Raw genomic sequence first — 16,871 nt, forward strand, 5'->3', positions numbered from 1 at the left:
ACGGAATCTCTCACGAAATTCCGATCACCAAGTTTGTGGTGTCACCGCCAGACACCACACTTGCTAGGTGGTAGCCTTTAAATCGGCCGCGGTCCGTTAGTGTACGTCGGACCCGCGTGTCGCCACTATCAGTGATTGCAGACCGAAAGAGAGACTTCCTAGCACTCGCCCCAGTTGTACAGCCGACTTTGCTAGCGATGGTGCACTGACTAAATACGCTCTCATTTGACGAGACGATAGTTTTGCATAGCCTTCAGCTACATTATTTGCTACAACCTAGCAAGGCGCCATGTTCAGTTACTATTGATATTGTGAATCATGTACCGTCAAGAGCGACGTTCATCATTAATGGATTAAAGTTAAGTGTTCCACCAGCTACGTCCGTTTTTTTCAATTCTAATTACCTTGTCCTGTTCCAGACGTCACGCCAGCCTGCGTGAGCTAAAACGCGTGCCTTTCGGCCTCCTTTAGTAACACGGTGTTGGCTCTCCTGCCAACCACAGCAAAGTTTCTCCTCCGAATGCGAAAATATTTTGTTGACACCGACCTACGTAGGAAGAAACGATCACCGCGGTAAAATAAAGGAAATCAGAGCTCGTACGGTAAGATATAGGTTTTCGTTCTTTCCACGCGCTATACAAGATTGAAATAATAGAGAATTGTGAAGGTGGTTCGATGAACTCTCTGCCAGGCACTTTAATTTGATTTTGCTGAGTATCGATACAGATGTAGATGTAGGAGAAGCCATTGCCAGCACCTCACTGAGTTTGAACGAAGTGGTATAATAGGGCTACGAGAAGCTGGATTTCTGCGACACAGCAGAAACACTTGGCAGGGATGTAATCACTACAAAGGATTGCTGGCAGTGGTGGCCACGCAAGTGTACAGTCGCAGAGGGAAGACAATCGTGTTCGGCGAATGGCTCTCGCGCATAGTACTACATCTACATCAGTAATTTAAGCAGCACTTGGTACCACAGTGACACAACGAACTGTTAACAAATCGATTATTTCAAGGACAGCGCTGAGCCAGGCTCCTTGTAGCGTGCATTCCACCGACCACAAATAACCGCCATTTGCGATTTCAGTGGTGTCATGCGAGAGCTCACTGGCAGGCACGATGGAGGACTGTTGTGTTTTCCGATGAGAATTGGTTTTGCCTCGGTGCCACTGATGGCCGTGTGTTGGTTGGACTGAGACCAGTTGAGAGCTTGCAACAAAGCTGTCTGCGTGCTAGAAACACTGGACATACACCTGGAGTTATGGTCTGAGGTGCAATTTTGTATGACAGCAGGGGCACTCTGGTGGTTATCCCAACCACCCTGACAGAAAATTTTTACGTGACTCTGGTGATTCGGCTTGTTGCGCTGCCATTCATGAACAGTATTCCTCTGGGTATTTTTCAACACAATAACGCTTATCCGCACACCGCTGTTGTAACCGAACATATTCTACAGAGTGCCAACATGTTGAGTTGATCTACACGATTACCAGCTAGGTCTCCAATCGAGCACGTAAGGGACATCATCGGACGACAACTCTAGTGTCATCGAAACCAGCGTTAACGATTCCTGTGTTGACCGACCAAGTGCAACTGCATCCCACAAACTGACATCCGGCACCTGAACAACACAGTGCACGTACGTTTGCATGCTTACACACAGCATTCCGGCAGTTACACCGCTTATTAAAGTACCAGCATTTCGGATTTGCAATGGCTTTCCTCGCGCTTACGTTAACCTGTGATCTTGCAGTGTTAATTGCTTAATCCTAGACAAATGTGTTATCGAAATTTCAATAACTATAGTGTGATTTTGGGGTTTTTCTCCGTCAGATTATATCGCCAGTTTTGGCATTATCAGTCACCACGTGGAGAGGGTTACAAGGGGAGGTTTACGTCAGCCTACGAGTTTCGTCCAAATTTATGGTATACGCAGGGGTTGGGCAGAAATGAACGTGATAGAATCTGGAGCTCCAAATCGCCAAGCGTCTACAAAAAAATTTTGGCGCGGTTTGGGCGTACTGTGAGCTATTGATGCTAGCGTAGTTCCCATGCAGCAGTTGGCGCAGCGTAAAAGGTACAGAACGATAAGACAAGCAACACTTGCTCGAGTCCCTCTGTCGAAACTTCTTTTTATTGTCAGAGTTTAAGTACCACCACAGACGTTTCTTGAGAATGACTTTTAGTCTCATACGGCTAGTTTCAGCGGCGCATTTTCGCCATCCTCATGCCCACTGCCAAAAGAGTATTAGATTTAATACGTTTGTTCTTTTTTTACAAGTAACAGAAGTATTAGATTTCCTTGGCGCATTTATTGTGGAGTCCAATGCTTTGGAGACAACAAGATGTTCAAGTGGTTCAAATGGCTCCGATCACTATGGCACTCAACATCTGGGGTCATCAGTCCCCTAGAACTTAGAACTACTTAAACCTAACTAACCTAAGGACATCACACACAGCCATGCCCGGGGCAGGATTCGAACCTGCGACCGTAGCGGACGCGCGGATCCAGACTGAAGCGCCTAGAACCGCTAGGTCACAGCGGCCGGCGACAACAAGGTGTCGAGCGGAGACTCCTGAGGTGAGTTAGCCCAAGTGTACCAGTAACATGCCGCTAAAAGTAGTTGTGTGGGACAATAAATTCATTCTCACGATACAGATATGTCAGCAGTTGAAGTCCCTCGGCCATGCAATAAGATGGACATCCAAAAATTAAAATTTAATCATTTCATTATTTTACAGCTGATGGCTTACAATGCTGGGGTGATATTCATCGTACAAACAGGGGAATCTATTCTTCGTGTGCAGCTGCTGAGGGCTGCTCGATGATCAAAACGAAACTAACATAATACAAAGGCCGTAATTACTATCCCCTCTTAGAAACTTATTTGCAAAGTCCTCGTGGGTGCTGTAAGTACAGTTCTCAGTTGGAAATTATTTGCTATTCCGAACTTTCTTCTGCCTTTCCTTTTCATGCATTTTATGAAGATGTTAAGTAGCACGATTTGTTGAGCATTATTTCTGTTTATCTGCATCGCAAGGAACGTAAGAATGGAAAGTAGAAAAAAGAAAAACGTACGTTTCCACACAGAGTTTCAAATCCAGGACTCAGGGATTACCGTTCTGCATTCTTTCGGTTGCTCGAACTGCTACCTTGAAACTACGCTAACATAAAAGGCTTGTGCTTCGCCTTCTCGTATCAAAAAAGTGTGCAGTTTTTCCTAACAGCTTCACCCCAGATCACTTGATCTGGGGATTCACCATCTAGAGCTCCGACTTCCGTCACTTTCATTTCTGGCCAACTCTTGCATGTATCATAAATCGATAGTGACGAGTAGGCTTGGATCCCTTGTAAGTCTGAATGGTGCTCATTTCGTGCCTCCCAGCCGGTGGGCCACATACTGGTTATCTTTCGACGACTGCTGGCCAAGTCTCACTACCTGTGCAGACAAACTCCGTGCGGGCAAACGCTGTTCCTGATCTTCATCGCCTGTCCATGTGTACCTCACCACCGTGAACTGCTGTCGGCCACGTTGGGGATTACAATTCGATTCTGCACTCCCCGATGAGCCTCACACCCGGGACTTCATATGAGAGGATATATAGTTATATTGCTTCCCTTAGGACTTCATTAGATGACTTATGAAATAATTAAGCGTCCTTAAAACGTTTTCCACTTAGTGAAATGAAATGGCGTGTGGCGAGGGCCTCGCGTCGGGTAGACCACTCGCATGGTGCAAGTCTTTCGATTTGACGCCACTTCGGCGACTTGCACGTCGATGGGGATGAAATGATGATGATTAGGGCAACACAACACCCAGTCTCTGAGCGGAGAAAATCTCCGACCCAGCCGGGAATCGAACCCGGGCTCTTATGATTGACAGTCCGTCGCGCTGATCACGCAGCTACCGGGGGCGGACTCCACTTAGTTATGAAGCATGTGCAACTCTGGGCGAGAGGTTGGAACTAGCAACGGCCTGAAGCGCGTGACAGATACGGAAAAGGCTAAAGGACAAAGTTGTTCCAAAAGTTATCGCTTTACACGTAAGACTGAGACTCAGATAAGCACGACGTGACCATCTGCTACCCTATCACATCAGATCATCACTAGATAACTAGAGTTTTCACATGCATCACACTTTCACTTTCTGATAACTAACGGGCTATGTAGCTGATAATGGCAATGTCTCTAGTGGGCCAGTAATTCTTTAGGAAATTATCTTCTTCGTTTTCTTCAGATATAACTCTAGCTTTCTTAGATTAAAAAACTCGTCACAGAAATAACTGCGTATTACTTTGTTACACAAAATCTATCCTTTTTTTTACGTAAGAAAAGTGCGCTGTAGGAACTGTCTTCATTGTTGGCATTTTTTATTTGGTGCAGTTACTTAGTTGCATCTTTAACCTTCAAAAGAGAAACGGTTGCCAGTACGAAAAAGTGAACGGTTCCGTTTGTTCAGCAAGTGAGCATTTTATTTAAAATGTATCTTGCGTCTTGCCATAATACTCAAATCAACGATGTGCATAAATGTCAATATTTTATTTAATCTATTACGACCAAATCATTCAATTTCGATTTGACCACGAATGAGTTCCTAATTTTTGTTACATCTAAAAAAATGCTGGGTACATGAAAAGGGTTCTCTCGTATAGACAGTTGCAGATTGTGCTGTGTCAAAACGCACGGGTTACGTTCGCCCTTCCTAGTGCTGAGCATCCTACCCCAAAAATTAATAATAACACCTGGTGCTTACTATAAATATACGTGTACGATGTGTTAAGAAAAAAAATATTTTGTTGATGATCCGAGAGCGTCGAAGAAAACACAGGTGGTGAGCGCGTGCGACTTTAGCGATGCAACAACTCGTCATCGCTGGGTCCTGAGATGCTGCCTGAGCTACGCGCGGCAGCCGGCTGCAGTGGTAGAGAACCGACAGCAACAAAGAATAATTAATTAATTGTCAAAAGTTGGCGTGGCGCTGCTTATTTGTTCGTTTTAAATGGTTCCTATGGTATGACATAAAGAGTTAGTTAGTTCCCATGTAGACCTCTCACCGACTAAGTAGATATATCCGTGTGCGTCTAGGTTTGATAGTAGAGCGACCCACTCGTGGTGTAGTGAGGCGCGGCAGCTGGCGGTTAAGGCTTGGGAGAGGGAAAGGAGTTTTGATTGGTACTTCCAGTATTTTAATTTGGGTATAATTCGCGGAGGCAGCATGGTTATTTTGCCTGTTAGGCCCCTGCTCATATACGCGGCTGTGACGGTTGTTTCCTCCCAACGCTGAGCAACGGAGTATACAGAGATTCTGTGGGATTTTCTGAATATTCGCTGGTGATACACTGGTTTTGGCGAATTTAGCTGCACGAGCTATCAATTGATTGTCGTCTTGTGGACAGTTTCGGTCGTAAAGTTTGCTGTGGTAAATCCAGCGTAAGCCTGGTTAGAGAGAGATGTTGAATGTAGGTGCTGAGTTTTTGGGAATCGGTGGAACCGATATCCTGTCCGTGTTCTACGATTAGTGGTCACGACTCGCCCAGTTGTAATTGGGTTGTTAGCGGTTTTGTTGAAGTGGGTTTGTGTGGTCGGTGTGTGAGTCGAGAAGGAGCCTCAAACACATGTTCGTAGTTGTTATTTAAATACCACTGTCTTACAGCGGACCGAGAATTGGCTCGAATAAATACGAACTGTCTCACTATATTGTGATAGAGTGCACCAGTAGTTGAGTGGATAAGCGACGAGAAAATGAAGGAACCATTTTACAAGCAGCACGCAGCTAAACAAAAACTTGATTAGTCAAAGTGACGAGTGGCCGAATTCAAGTAGGGAACTTAGCGGGTCGCGTTTTGTCAACGCCTGAAGAAGTTCAGGATGTTTTAAATTGTCACTTAAGGTTAGATTTCAAGTGGCGGTGGCACTTAGGGCTTTTGTTTAATTTTTTTTATTACTGAATTTCCGTGTTGTGGGGTGTAGTCTTTGATGGCATTCGCTCACTTAACTTGACTGAAATTGTATTGAAATACCTAGAGAAAATAAATTCAAGTGTTCTTGCCTTAACATAAACCTTAGTGTATTTAATTAGTATCTGATGTGTGCATATATATCTTACGAGAAAAGAAAAGGGTGAATTCCAGAGATCTTAATACCACGTTGCAAGACACAAGTATACGCTGGTATTTGTAAGTTTGCCTAATCAAAAGTTCATTGAGTGGAACCACGATAAACCTATAGAGGGTAGATACTCTAAAAAGTTAAAACGATTTCATTGATGGAAAGAGTGTCTAAGTAAATGCAAGTACAACTGAGGTTGTCGTAATTTGTTACGTAAAGGTAAACGATTACATCAAGGACAAAAATAAGTAAATCTGTGAAGTATGTGACGTCGTCTTATTTACATAGTAACGCTGGGCTAACAAGGGGAGGACGCCAATTGTGAAATTCACATTCGATTCATACTGCACATAATAAAAACTCATGGCCAGAGGTGTAATGTGGCAAAGCACCAAGATGCACTTCTCAGCCGTTGTCGAGAAAATCGACAGTTAAAAGAAACCGTACCGGTGAAATACTCTCTACGATTAACTAACTACTATGTAAGTAGACTGTTTAGGTTACTTTATTGGTAACGCCACACAGCGCTCTGTATGGAAAATCACTGTCTGTGCCGTGTGCAGTCTGTGGCTGGTTTGCATTGTTGTCTGCCATTGTAGTGTTGGGCAGCGGCAGCTGGATGCTAACAGCGCGTAGCGTTGCGCACTTGGAGGTGAGCCGCCAGCAGTGGTGGACGTGGGAGAGAGATGGCGAAGTTTTGAAATTTGTAACAATTGATGTCATGAACTGATATATATATTATGACTATTAAGGTAAATACATTGTTTGTTCTCTATCAAAATCTTTCATTTGCTAACTATGCCTATCAGTAGGTAGTGCCTTCAGTAGTTTGAATCTTTTAGTTAGCTGGCAGTAGTGGCGCTCGCTGTATTGCAGTACTTCGAGTAACCAAGATTTTTGTGAGGTAAGTGATTTGTGAAACATATAGGTTAATGTTAGTCAGGGCCATTCTCTTGTAGGGATTACTGAAAGTCAGATTGCGTTGCGCTAAAAAAAAATATTGTGTCAGTTTAAGCACAGTCGTGTATAATTGTTCTAAGGGGACGTTTCAACTACAGCGTCGTGGCGCAGCAGTAAGCGCTTTGGTTCGTAATCCGAAGGTCGCGGGATCGGATCTCGCCCCATGCAAATTCTTTAATCATATGCTTATGCATGTTTGTGAAGGCGGATCGCTCTCCATTTTTCCGTTTGTTTAACAGGGTGTACCAAAGCCCTCACGTCCGCACTGATTTTCGACGATGTTATAAGTTGCCCTAGGGACCGCATCTACCTTCTTTCGAAGGTAGCAGGCAACTACGCTGTTATGCGGCGGCTCGTTTCGGCCCATTCAACATCTGCCCTTCAAGTGTAACGAGCGAGTAACGGAATTTATATTTCATACCTGCCACAGAAAATTTGTGTTCGTGGGGTCTCTATTCTAATTCGAACGTTTGACTTACGCTGTACGTATTCGTTTCGGAATATCGTTTCTACGTCTTCCGTTAACTATACGTGGTTAATATTATGAAGACAATTAATAACATTTGTAAAATACAACTTTGTTTTCGGAAAACATAATGATGTTAGAAGTCGGCAGTATTTCCACTACAAACGACTTTCAACAACTTATTATATGCATAATTGTTGCAACTGATTGCCGGGAATTATATATATATACATATATATATATGAATTACGAAAAACAAATACTTAACAAAAGAAGGTTGCATGGCGCGAGATTCGATCCGGCGACCTTTGGATTACGAACCCGAGCGCTTACCACTGCGCCACGACGCTGTTGAAAATTATTAATCGTAAAGAATATTTCACCTCAACGGGTTCTTTTAACTGTCGATTTTCTCGACAACGGCTGAGAAGTGCATCTTCGTGCTTTGCCACATTACACCTCTGGCCATGAGCTTTTATTATGCGCAGTATGAATCGAATCTGAATTTCACGGTTGGCGGCCTCCCCTTGTAAGTGGAAAGAGATTTAGTGATAGCATAACCTATTTCAGTTCTTATCGATATTGGTGGAACCGACTTAATACAAACTGGTCATAACACGACGGTAAATGGAATAGGAATTTTGTAAGTAATGAAAAAGTTACAAGTCTTTTCCAGAGATAATGTACTGCGTTGTGAGAATTTCGTTGTGTGGAAGAACAATTGCAAACTAGATGGGGCATTTATCTCGACATAATATAAACAGGTACTGTACTTAAAGAGATTTGATGCTTGGTTTCGACCAGTAGCTTAGATCTACATCTACATCCATACTCTGCAAGCCACCTGACGGTGTGCGGCGGAGGCTGCTTTGAGTACCTCTATCAGTTCTTCCTTGTATTCCAGTCTCGTATTGTTCGTGGAAAGAAAGATTGTCTGTATCTCTCTGTGTGGGCTATAATCTCGAGATAACGAGAGTTGTTATCTAAATTGCCCTACCTCGTAATTACTGCTTGATATTGGTGATCGTTGTCATTAGAATCTTTGGATGTTTTTATTCTTAGTGTAATAGCGTCGCCGGCCGGAGTGGCCGTGCGGTTCTAGGCGCTACAGTCTGGAGCCGAGTGACCGCTCCGGTCGCAGGTTCGAATCCTGCATCGGGCATGGATGTGTGTGATGTCCTTAGGTTAGTTAGGTTTAATTAGTTCTAAGTTCTAGGCGACTGATGACCTCAGCAGTTAAGTCGCATAGTACTCAGAGCCATTTGTAATAGTGTCATTGTTCGATCTCGACGTTGTGTAAAGTAAGGGTGCTGTCTTTCATTATTCGATATTCGAGCCGGCTGCATAGTCAGCGGCTGAGGCTGCCGCAGCAGTAATTATACTAAAGGTGATCTGTCTTCAATTTGTTCCTTGAGAGTGCGATTACGCCAGGCGCTCCACTACGTCTGGAATCTTCTAAAATAAGATAGCGATCCGCAGTCGTAACGTCGACTGTGAAATTAAAAACTGTACCTAATTAAAGCTGTAGTGGTCCATTGGCTCGTCCGAGTATTTTGGGTGGCAGGAAGCCATACATTAACGGCATAGCGACGTTGGTAAAGTTCGATCCATTGTCGTAAGTTCGATTTTGGGTACCGCCAGTCGGCGCATTACAGTCTGTGGCGACCTTGGCGCAGAATGTGCCTAGTCTGCGGCCATCCTGAATAGTAGGACGTAGTGAGCGGGTGCTGGATGACGGAAGTTTCTTTCTCGCACGTCGTTGCGTTGTTAAAGGTTATTTTGAGGAGGTTTCTGTTTCTAGGAGACGGTATAGGTTCGCTAAGCAGATTCAGCTGAGCCGAGTGGAAACCTAATCCAGTCGTCTCTGCTGTTGAACCAACGCCGCAGTGCAGACATCGCTTGAGCCGAGGCATCTAAGGTGGCCTGCCAAAGCGGACTGGCCGGTAACATTCCAACCAAGTATAGGTTCACATTCGCTGTTTGACCGTAGCTGATGCCAACAACAAATGCGCCACGGTTTTTGAGTCAAACCACAGTAATACATGTATGTAGTTCCCGTTCTTTCGGACATGTCCGAAAGAACAGACACCATTTTCGTCCAGCAACCAGAATGAATTAAGGCACAAAGAATTGACGGATCTCCTGTTTAAGAGCCATATGCGGTGACCACTGCGCTATCTAGACACAGTAGACATCGCAATTGCGCGGACTACTTTAGCACATCTACCGTCAGACCCAAATTCCCTACCTATCCACACACTACTCATGTAGTGCTCCTTGCCCATTATCCTCATTACTCACGGGATATTGCCGATTCCCGTAAGAGTTTGAGCCCGGTGTGCTTGCGCACGAAAGATATCATTGAACGTCCTCGCCTTTATTATATATACGCTACTGGCCATTAAAATTGCTGCATCAATAAGAAATGTAGATGATAAACGGGTATTCATTGGACAAATATATTAACTGACATGTGATTACATTTTCACGCAGTTTGGGTGCGTAGATCCTGAGAAATCAGTACCCATAAAAACCACCTCTGGCCGTAATAACGGCCTTGAAACGCCTGGGCATTGAGTCAAACAGAGTTTGGGTGGCTTGTACAGGAACAGCTGCCCATGTAACTTCAACACGATACCACAGTTCATCAAGAGTAGTCACTGGCGTATTGTGAAGAGCCAGTTGCTCGGCCACCATTGACCAGACGTTTTCAACTGGTGAGAGATCTGGAGAATGTGCTGGTCAGGGCAGCAGTCGAACATTTTCTGTATTCAGAAAGGCCCGTACAGGACCTGTAATACGCGGTCGTGCATTATCCTGCTCAAATGTAGGGTTTCGCAGGGATCGAATGAAAGGTAGAGCCACGGGTCGTAACACATCTGAAATGTAACGTCCACTGTTCAAAGTGTAACCAATGGCACCCCATACCATCGCGCCGGGTGATACGCCAGTATGGCGATGACGAATACATGCTCCCAATGTGCGTTCACCACGATGTTGCCAAACACGGATGCGACCATCATGATGTTGTAAATGAACCTGGATTTATCCGAAAAAATGACGTTTTGTCATTCATGCACCCAGGTTCGTCGTTGAGTACACCATCGCAGGCGTTCCTGTCTGTGATCTTCATGGTGTAACAATTTTAATGACCAGTAATGTATGTGAAGTCTGTTCTTTCGGACATGGAAAAGGGGCTCTGCATCTGTAGTGAGTGAATAAATTAGGAATTTGGACCTGTCGGTTGTCGTTGCACATGCGATGACTACTGAGTCTGGTTGGCGCAGTGGTCAGGGCATCTGCTTAGTAAGCGGCAGACCAGGTTCGAATCCCAGTCCGGCACAAATTTTCAACCTTCCTCATTGATTTAAATGGATGCCCGGTCACTGCCAATATCTGTCATTCCTTTGTGTCTTCATCCAAGTGACTTGAATAAGGAAAGAGTGGAAGGAAAAGACCTTCGAGTAGTAAAACGATGGGGACTCCAGGCCACAGTAGCGCCTCTCCTGCGCTCGTGACCATCTGGGTTGGACCCTAGACAACGAGAAAACCATGGCGTGGTCAGATGAGTCCGGATTTCAGTTGGTAAGAGCTGTTGATAGGGTTCGTGTGTGGCGCAGACCCCACGAAGACATGGACCTTGAATTTCAGCAAGGCAAGTGCAAGCTGGTAGTGGCTCCATAATGGTATGGACTGTGTTCAGCCTGAATGGACTGTATCCTCTGGTCCAACTGAACCGATCGTTAACTGGAAATGGTTATGTTCGGCTACTTGGAGACCATTTGTTCCCAAACAACGATTGCATTATTACGGATGACAATGCGCCATGTCACCGGGCCACAATTGTTGGTTGGAAGAACATTATGGACAAATCAGGTGAATGATTTAGCCAACCTAGATCGTCCAACATGAATCGTATCGAACATTTAGGGGGCATAATCGAGAGGTCAGTTCGCACACAAAATCCTGCACCGGCTACACACTTTCGTAACTATGGACACCTATAGAGGCAGCATGGCTCGATATTCCTGCAGGGGTTTTCTAAGGACTTGTTGAGTCCACGGTATGTCGAGTTGCTGCACTACGTCGGGAAAAAGGAGCTCCGACGCGATATTGGGAGGTATCCCCTGACTTTTCTCACCTCATTGTATGTCTGAATCTTGTTCAAATTTAATGATAAATCTTCGATGTTTCAAGTCTCTACTGTTGCGATGCATTGGAACTCCCGCGCGCGCCTCTGCCGCTGGCTCTTCTGGTGGTGCGACTATCGCGCGTCCTAAATGGTGCCGCCTGCCGTCTGCCGCAGAGTGACGTCACGAGTTATCTTACAGCCACCAGTTGTAAACCCGCAGCGACCATCAGCGGAATCCTCCCCCCCCCCCCCCCTCAAATGGGGCCCTAATTGGACATATTTGTTTTCGGGGACTCAGCACCATTAGTGTTGTCGTCTACCATCGGGTGATCCTAGTGTGCTAGAAGTCGCCTGCTCTGGTCTCTGAACCGTAATGTACCTCGCTGCAGGACTGATGGGTGGCTTCATTTATTATCCAGAAACACTTCGTTCGTGATTCAGGGAACAGTTGGTATGGCTGGCCAAAGACAAGTTGGCTGTCTTAAGTTTATGACTGTGCTGTCTCCTATCTTATCGGTTGCTGTATTTCATCGGAGTCCAATTTGAGGACAAGATATAAATTTTATTGACTATGTTCATAAATGTGAATGGTTCTTTTTTTTTTTTTTTTTTGCACAAAGGAAATTTTATTTAATTGAGGCTTAACGTCATTCATGTCACAGGAGTATTTTTCTGTAAGTGGATAATCACAGATTTATAAATTTTTGTAACAACCTTGGGTTGAAACTTCCTGGCAGATTAAAACTGTGTGCCGCACCGACTCTCGAACACGGGACCTTTGCCTTTTGCGGGCAACTGCTCTACCAACTTTTTTTTTTTTTTAATCTCATTTTGTTCGCGTTTGTTCGTTGCATTTGCTCGGGGCGGACGTCGTAAGACATCCGTTTAAGTTCGTTGTTGATCGATTAACTCAGTTTTTTTGTTACAGAGGGCAGCTAACCCTCTGACCGAACACGCTGAGCTACTGTGTCGGCGAAGTTATCACTGGAGGAGGAAGACTTGAACCAAGGACATCCAATTCCGCAGCTGCTCACGCTAACCACGGGACCAAGGCGCTCCTAAAACTTTATGCACTGTACCAACTGCACGGCACACCAACTGAGCTACCCAAGCACGACTCACGCTCCGTCCTCACAGCTCTACTTCCGCCAGTACCTCGTCTCCTACCTTCCAAACTTCACAGAAGCTCTCCTCCGAACCTTGCAGAACTATCACTCCTGGAAAACCTTGTTTTACCATCGTGTCTTTCACAAATTATTGTTGTTACATTTCGTAATTGATGAGGAAGTTAATGAAATACATCCATTTTACTGTTTTAAAATTATCCACTAGTGTTTTGTAAATAACAAGACACACAGAAGCAATGGTATGCAACACGCCACGATAAGAGGACGTGTAAAACAGAGGAAGCGTAATAAGTGATTTATATGGCAGAAAAGTGGCGTGCACGTGGGTCCAACAGCGCCCTCTTTTGTGTGACCGGACACGTCAGGGTTATGCAACGCTCAGTCGGTGCGGAGGCATCATAAGAAATGGAATCCTGTAATCAAGTACCACCATGGCTCGCCGACATCACGGGGTGGAGTACCGGCATGTCAGTGCGTTCGAGCAGGACAGAATGATTTTTCACTCGGAGGTGGGTCTGCCATTCTGTGGCATTGCGGCCTGCACAGGACACGCTGCTCCAACAGTGAGGCGTCTGTGGAACCAGTGGAGAAGAGAGCGCCGACAGGGTACTGGACGACACAGCACGAGATCAACGTCATCTTCTTCGCTTGGCCGTAACGGACAGAAGAGCTTCGTCCCTACATTTGGCGCGACATTGAAGCACTGCAGCGGATGTGGACACGTCTTCTGAGAGTTGATGGCACGCATGTCACTGCGACGGTTTCAATCTCCCAGAACCCACCAACGCCGCAGACATCAATGTACACGTGAACACCGGAACTGGCATGCTAAGTGGCAAAATGTAGTGTTCTCGGACGAGTCCCGCTTCAGCTTGTCCTACAATGATGGCCTCATACTGCTTCGACGCCGCTGTGGTGAACGCAGTCGGGCGGACCGTATTGTTGAGCGGCATAGCGGACAAACGCCAAATGTGAAGGTGTGGGGCCCATTGCCTATAACAAGAGATCCCGCTTCCCACGTCTGGTGGGAAATCTGAACAGATACAGCCACTTCAGGGAGGTTTTATAGTTTAAGCCACTGCCCTCTCTACAGGTCGTTCCACATGCCAGATTTCAGCAGGAGAACGCCCGGCCCCATGTAGCGAGGAATGTGCAGGCCTTCTTCGAAGAAAGAGGGGTACCACTGCTTCCCTGGCCTGCTCGTTCGCCGGACATGTCGCCCTCCCAGCATATCTGGGATATGATCGGTCGGCAACTTGTTCGTTCAGGTCCTGTTGCAGCTACAGTTGAAGCTTTGTGGTCGCGACTAGAAACCGCGTGGCAAAAAAAGTACTCCCCAACATCATATCCTGATGCTCTCTGGTACAATGCCACGACGTCTAGCGTCTCTGATTGAAGCGTTTGGTGCCGCTAGTCCGTACTGAATTACCAGAGTCACTTGCATGTACACGTCTGTAAATCTTATCATTTGTGTAGTGTCATGTTCCTAATCAGTGGAATAAATTTTATTGTGATCACATCTCTCTGCCTTGGTGTTTCACTTTCACCAAAGAGTAGTGCATTTAAATTGAGCGAGAGTTTTGGAAATACAATTTTAATGTGTTTTGAAAAAAAAAGTATCACACTCACTTCAACCTAGCCCCCATTCACTTACTTCTTAACACAAATGTTTTATAATCTCTCTCTTTAGCTAGAGGACTGGTATTATTTTCGTTTCTATAGTTGAACCGTCTGCAGAAAAGACAAAATTTTAATCCTCTGACAACACAAATGTACGATATGTCAGAAACAACAAAGGGCCCAAATAAGACCCTTTGTTATATCACACCTTATCACTTTAAAGTCTGGGTAACCACTGCAGTGCGATCATCATGAAACTGGTGCATTCTACTTTCTATCTCACATCTACCTTTAAAGCTACAAACTTGCCGTGTTCACTATTCCAACACCTTTCCATCCTTTATATGAGAATATTGTAATTGAAACATTCAAAAGCCTTAGACGAGTCATAAGATATTGCGAATAATAACAGATTCAGGTTTATTGATTCTACTTCATTATCCCTAAGGCAAATAGATCTCGATGACTGTTCCATCTACAAAGGTACAGCAATGTCTTTGGATGACAGAAAAACAGATATAAATTATGAAATAATGGAAGAATTGCAGTCTGTGATTTTTTTGCCTCAATTGCACGTGTCTGGTACTATGTTTATGGACAGAACCATAATTTGTACCAATACTGGGACATTCTGCACATGCCATGACATATCTCTCCGCCCATATGCTCTCAAAGACTTTCCTACGACCATTTCTAAAAACTACGAAAGAAAAAAACTCGTACATGCTTGTTTTTGTGGCCTTATGAGCGTGCTTGTTGTTTTACCGTCAGTTGCGTGTCAGTCCCGCCATGGACTCAAAATCATTCGAAAAAATATTTTGTATATTGCGTTGAATACTCACATTACAGGATGCAGCAAGTGCCAAGACGAAAATGGCACCAAGTGACAACCAGAAACCGTCCATTTTGCGTGAAGTGTTCCTGATGGTGGGAAACTTCAGACTACACTGACAAGGAAGATTTCTCAAGCCCTTTATAACTGTAAGTCAACCTCATAAGAGCGCCGCGTTCTAACGATGTTGGACACTTGAAGCTGATTCAGTGAAAAATGTTGCTTGGTGATCAAAGAAGAGATAGGAACGAGTGATATCCTTTCTGACGCAACCGCATATATATGGTCGTTACATAAAGGTACCAGGATAAGAAAATGTTATCTCGGCTTATTTATCTCGTGCTCACACAAGTTCACTCTTGACCCGGATGAGTTTGTATCTACTCTACTGGCCATTAAAATTGCTACACCACGAAGATGACGTGCTATAGACGCGAAATTTAACCGACGTTAATAAGATGCTGTGATTTGCAAATAATTAGCTTTTCAGAGCATTCACACAAGGTTGGCGCCGGTGGCGACACCTACAACTTGCTGACATGAGGAAAGTTTCCAACCGATTTCTCATACACAAACAGCAGTTGACCGGCGTTGCCTGGTGAAACGTTGTTGTGATGCCTCGTGTGAGGAGGAGAAATGCGTACCATCACGTTTCCGACTTTGATAAAGGTCAGAGTGTAGCCTATCGCGACTGCTGTTTATGGTATCGCGACATTGCTACTCGCGTTGGTCGGGATCCAATGACTGGTAGCAGACTATGGTATCGGTGGGTTCAGGAGAGTAATACGGAACGCCGTGCTGGATCGCAACTGCCTCACATCACTAGCAGTCGAGATGACAGGCATCTTATCCGCATAGCTGTAACGGATCGTGCAGCCACGTCTCGATTCCTGAGTCAACAGAGGGGACGTTTGCAAGACAACAACCATCTGCACGAACAGTTCGACGACGTTTGCAGCAGCATGGACTATCAGCTCGGAGACCATGGCTGCGGATACCCTTGACGCTGCATCACAGACAGGAGCGCCTGCGATGGTGTAATCAACGACGAACCTGGTTGAATGAATGGCAAAATGTCATTTTTTCGGATGAATCCAGGTTCTGTTTACAGCGTCATGAAGGTCGCATCCGTGTTTGGCGACATCGCGGTGATCGCACATTGGAAGCATGTATTCGTCATCGCCATACTGGCGTATCACCCGGCTTGATGGTAGGGGTGCCATTGGTTACTCGTCTTGGTCACCTCTTGTTCGCATTGACGGTACCATGAACAGTGGACGTTACATTTCAGATGTGTTACGACCCGTGGCTCTACCCTTCATTCCCTGCGTGCAGGATAATGCACGACCGCGTGTTGCAGGTCCTGTACGGGCCTTTCTGGATACAGAAAATGTTCGACTGCTGCCCTGGTCAACACATTCTCCAGATCTCTCACCAATTGAAAACGTCTGGCAATGGTGGCCGATCAACTGGCTCGTCACAATACACCAGTGACTACTCTTGATGAACTGTGGTATCGTGTTGTAGCTGCATGGGCAGCTGTACCTATACACGCTATCCAAGCTCTGTTTGACTCAATGCCCAGGCGTATCAATGTCGTTACTATGGCCAGAGGTGGTTGTTCT

At 45.2% G+C, this 16,871-nt stretch overlaps 1 protein-coding gene across 1 annotated transcript in view; it reads right to left on the bottom strand.

Annotated features, from left to right (window-relative positions):
* The window catches only part of LOC126281847 (acetylcholinesterase-like), a 105,954-nt gene extending 90,455 nt beyond the window's left edge, over nt 1-15,499 (bottom strand). Inside the window, exon 1 of the mRNA XM_049981096.1 lies at nt 15,257-15,499. Within this exon, the coding sequence (XP_049837053.1) occupies nt 15,257-15,319 (63 nt within the window). The 5' untranslated portion in view covers nt 15,320-15,499. The remainder of the gene's footprint in view (nt 1-15,256) is intronic.
* Nucleotides 15,500-16,871: the final 1,372 nt, after the last annotated feature.

The sequence above is a fragment of the Schistocerca gregaria genome, chromosome 7, assembly GCF_023897955.1.
Source record: "Schistocerca gregaria isolate iqSchGreg1 chromosome 7, iqSchGreg1.2, whole genome shotgun sequence".
Taxonomy (NCBI): domain Eukaryota; kingdom Metazoa; phylum Arthropoda; class Insecta; order Orthoptera; family Acrididae; genus Schistocerca; species Schistocerca gregaria.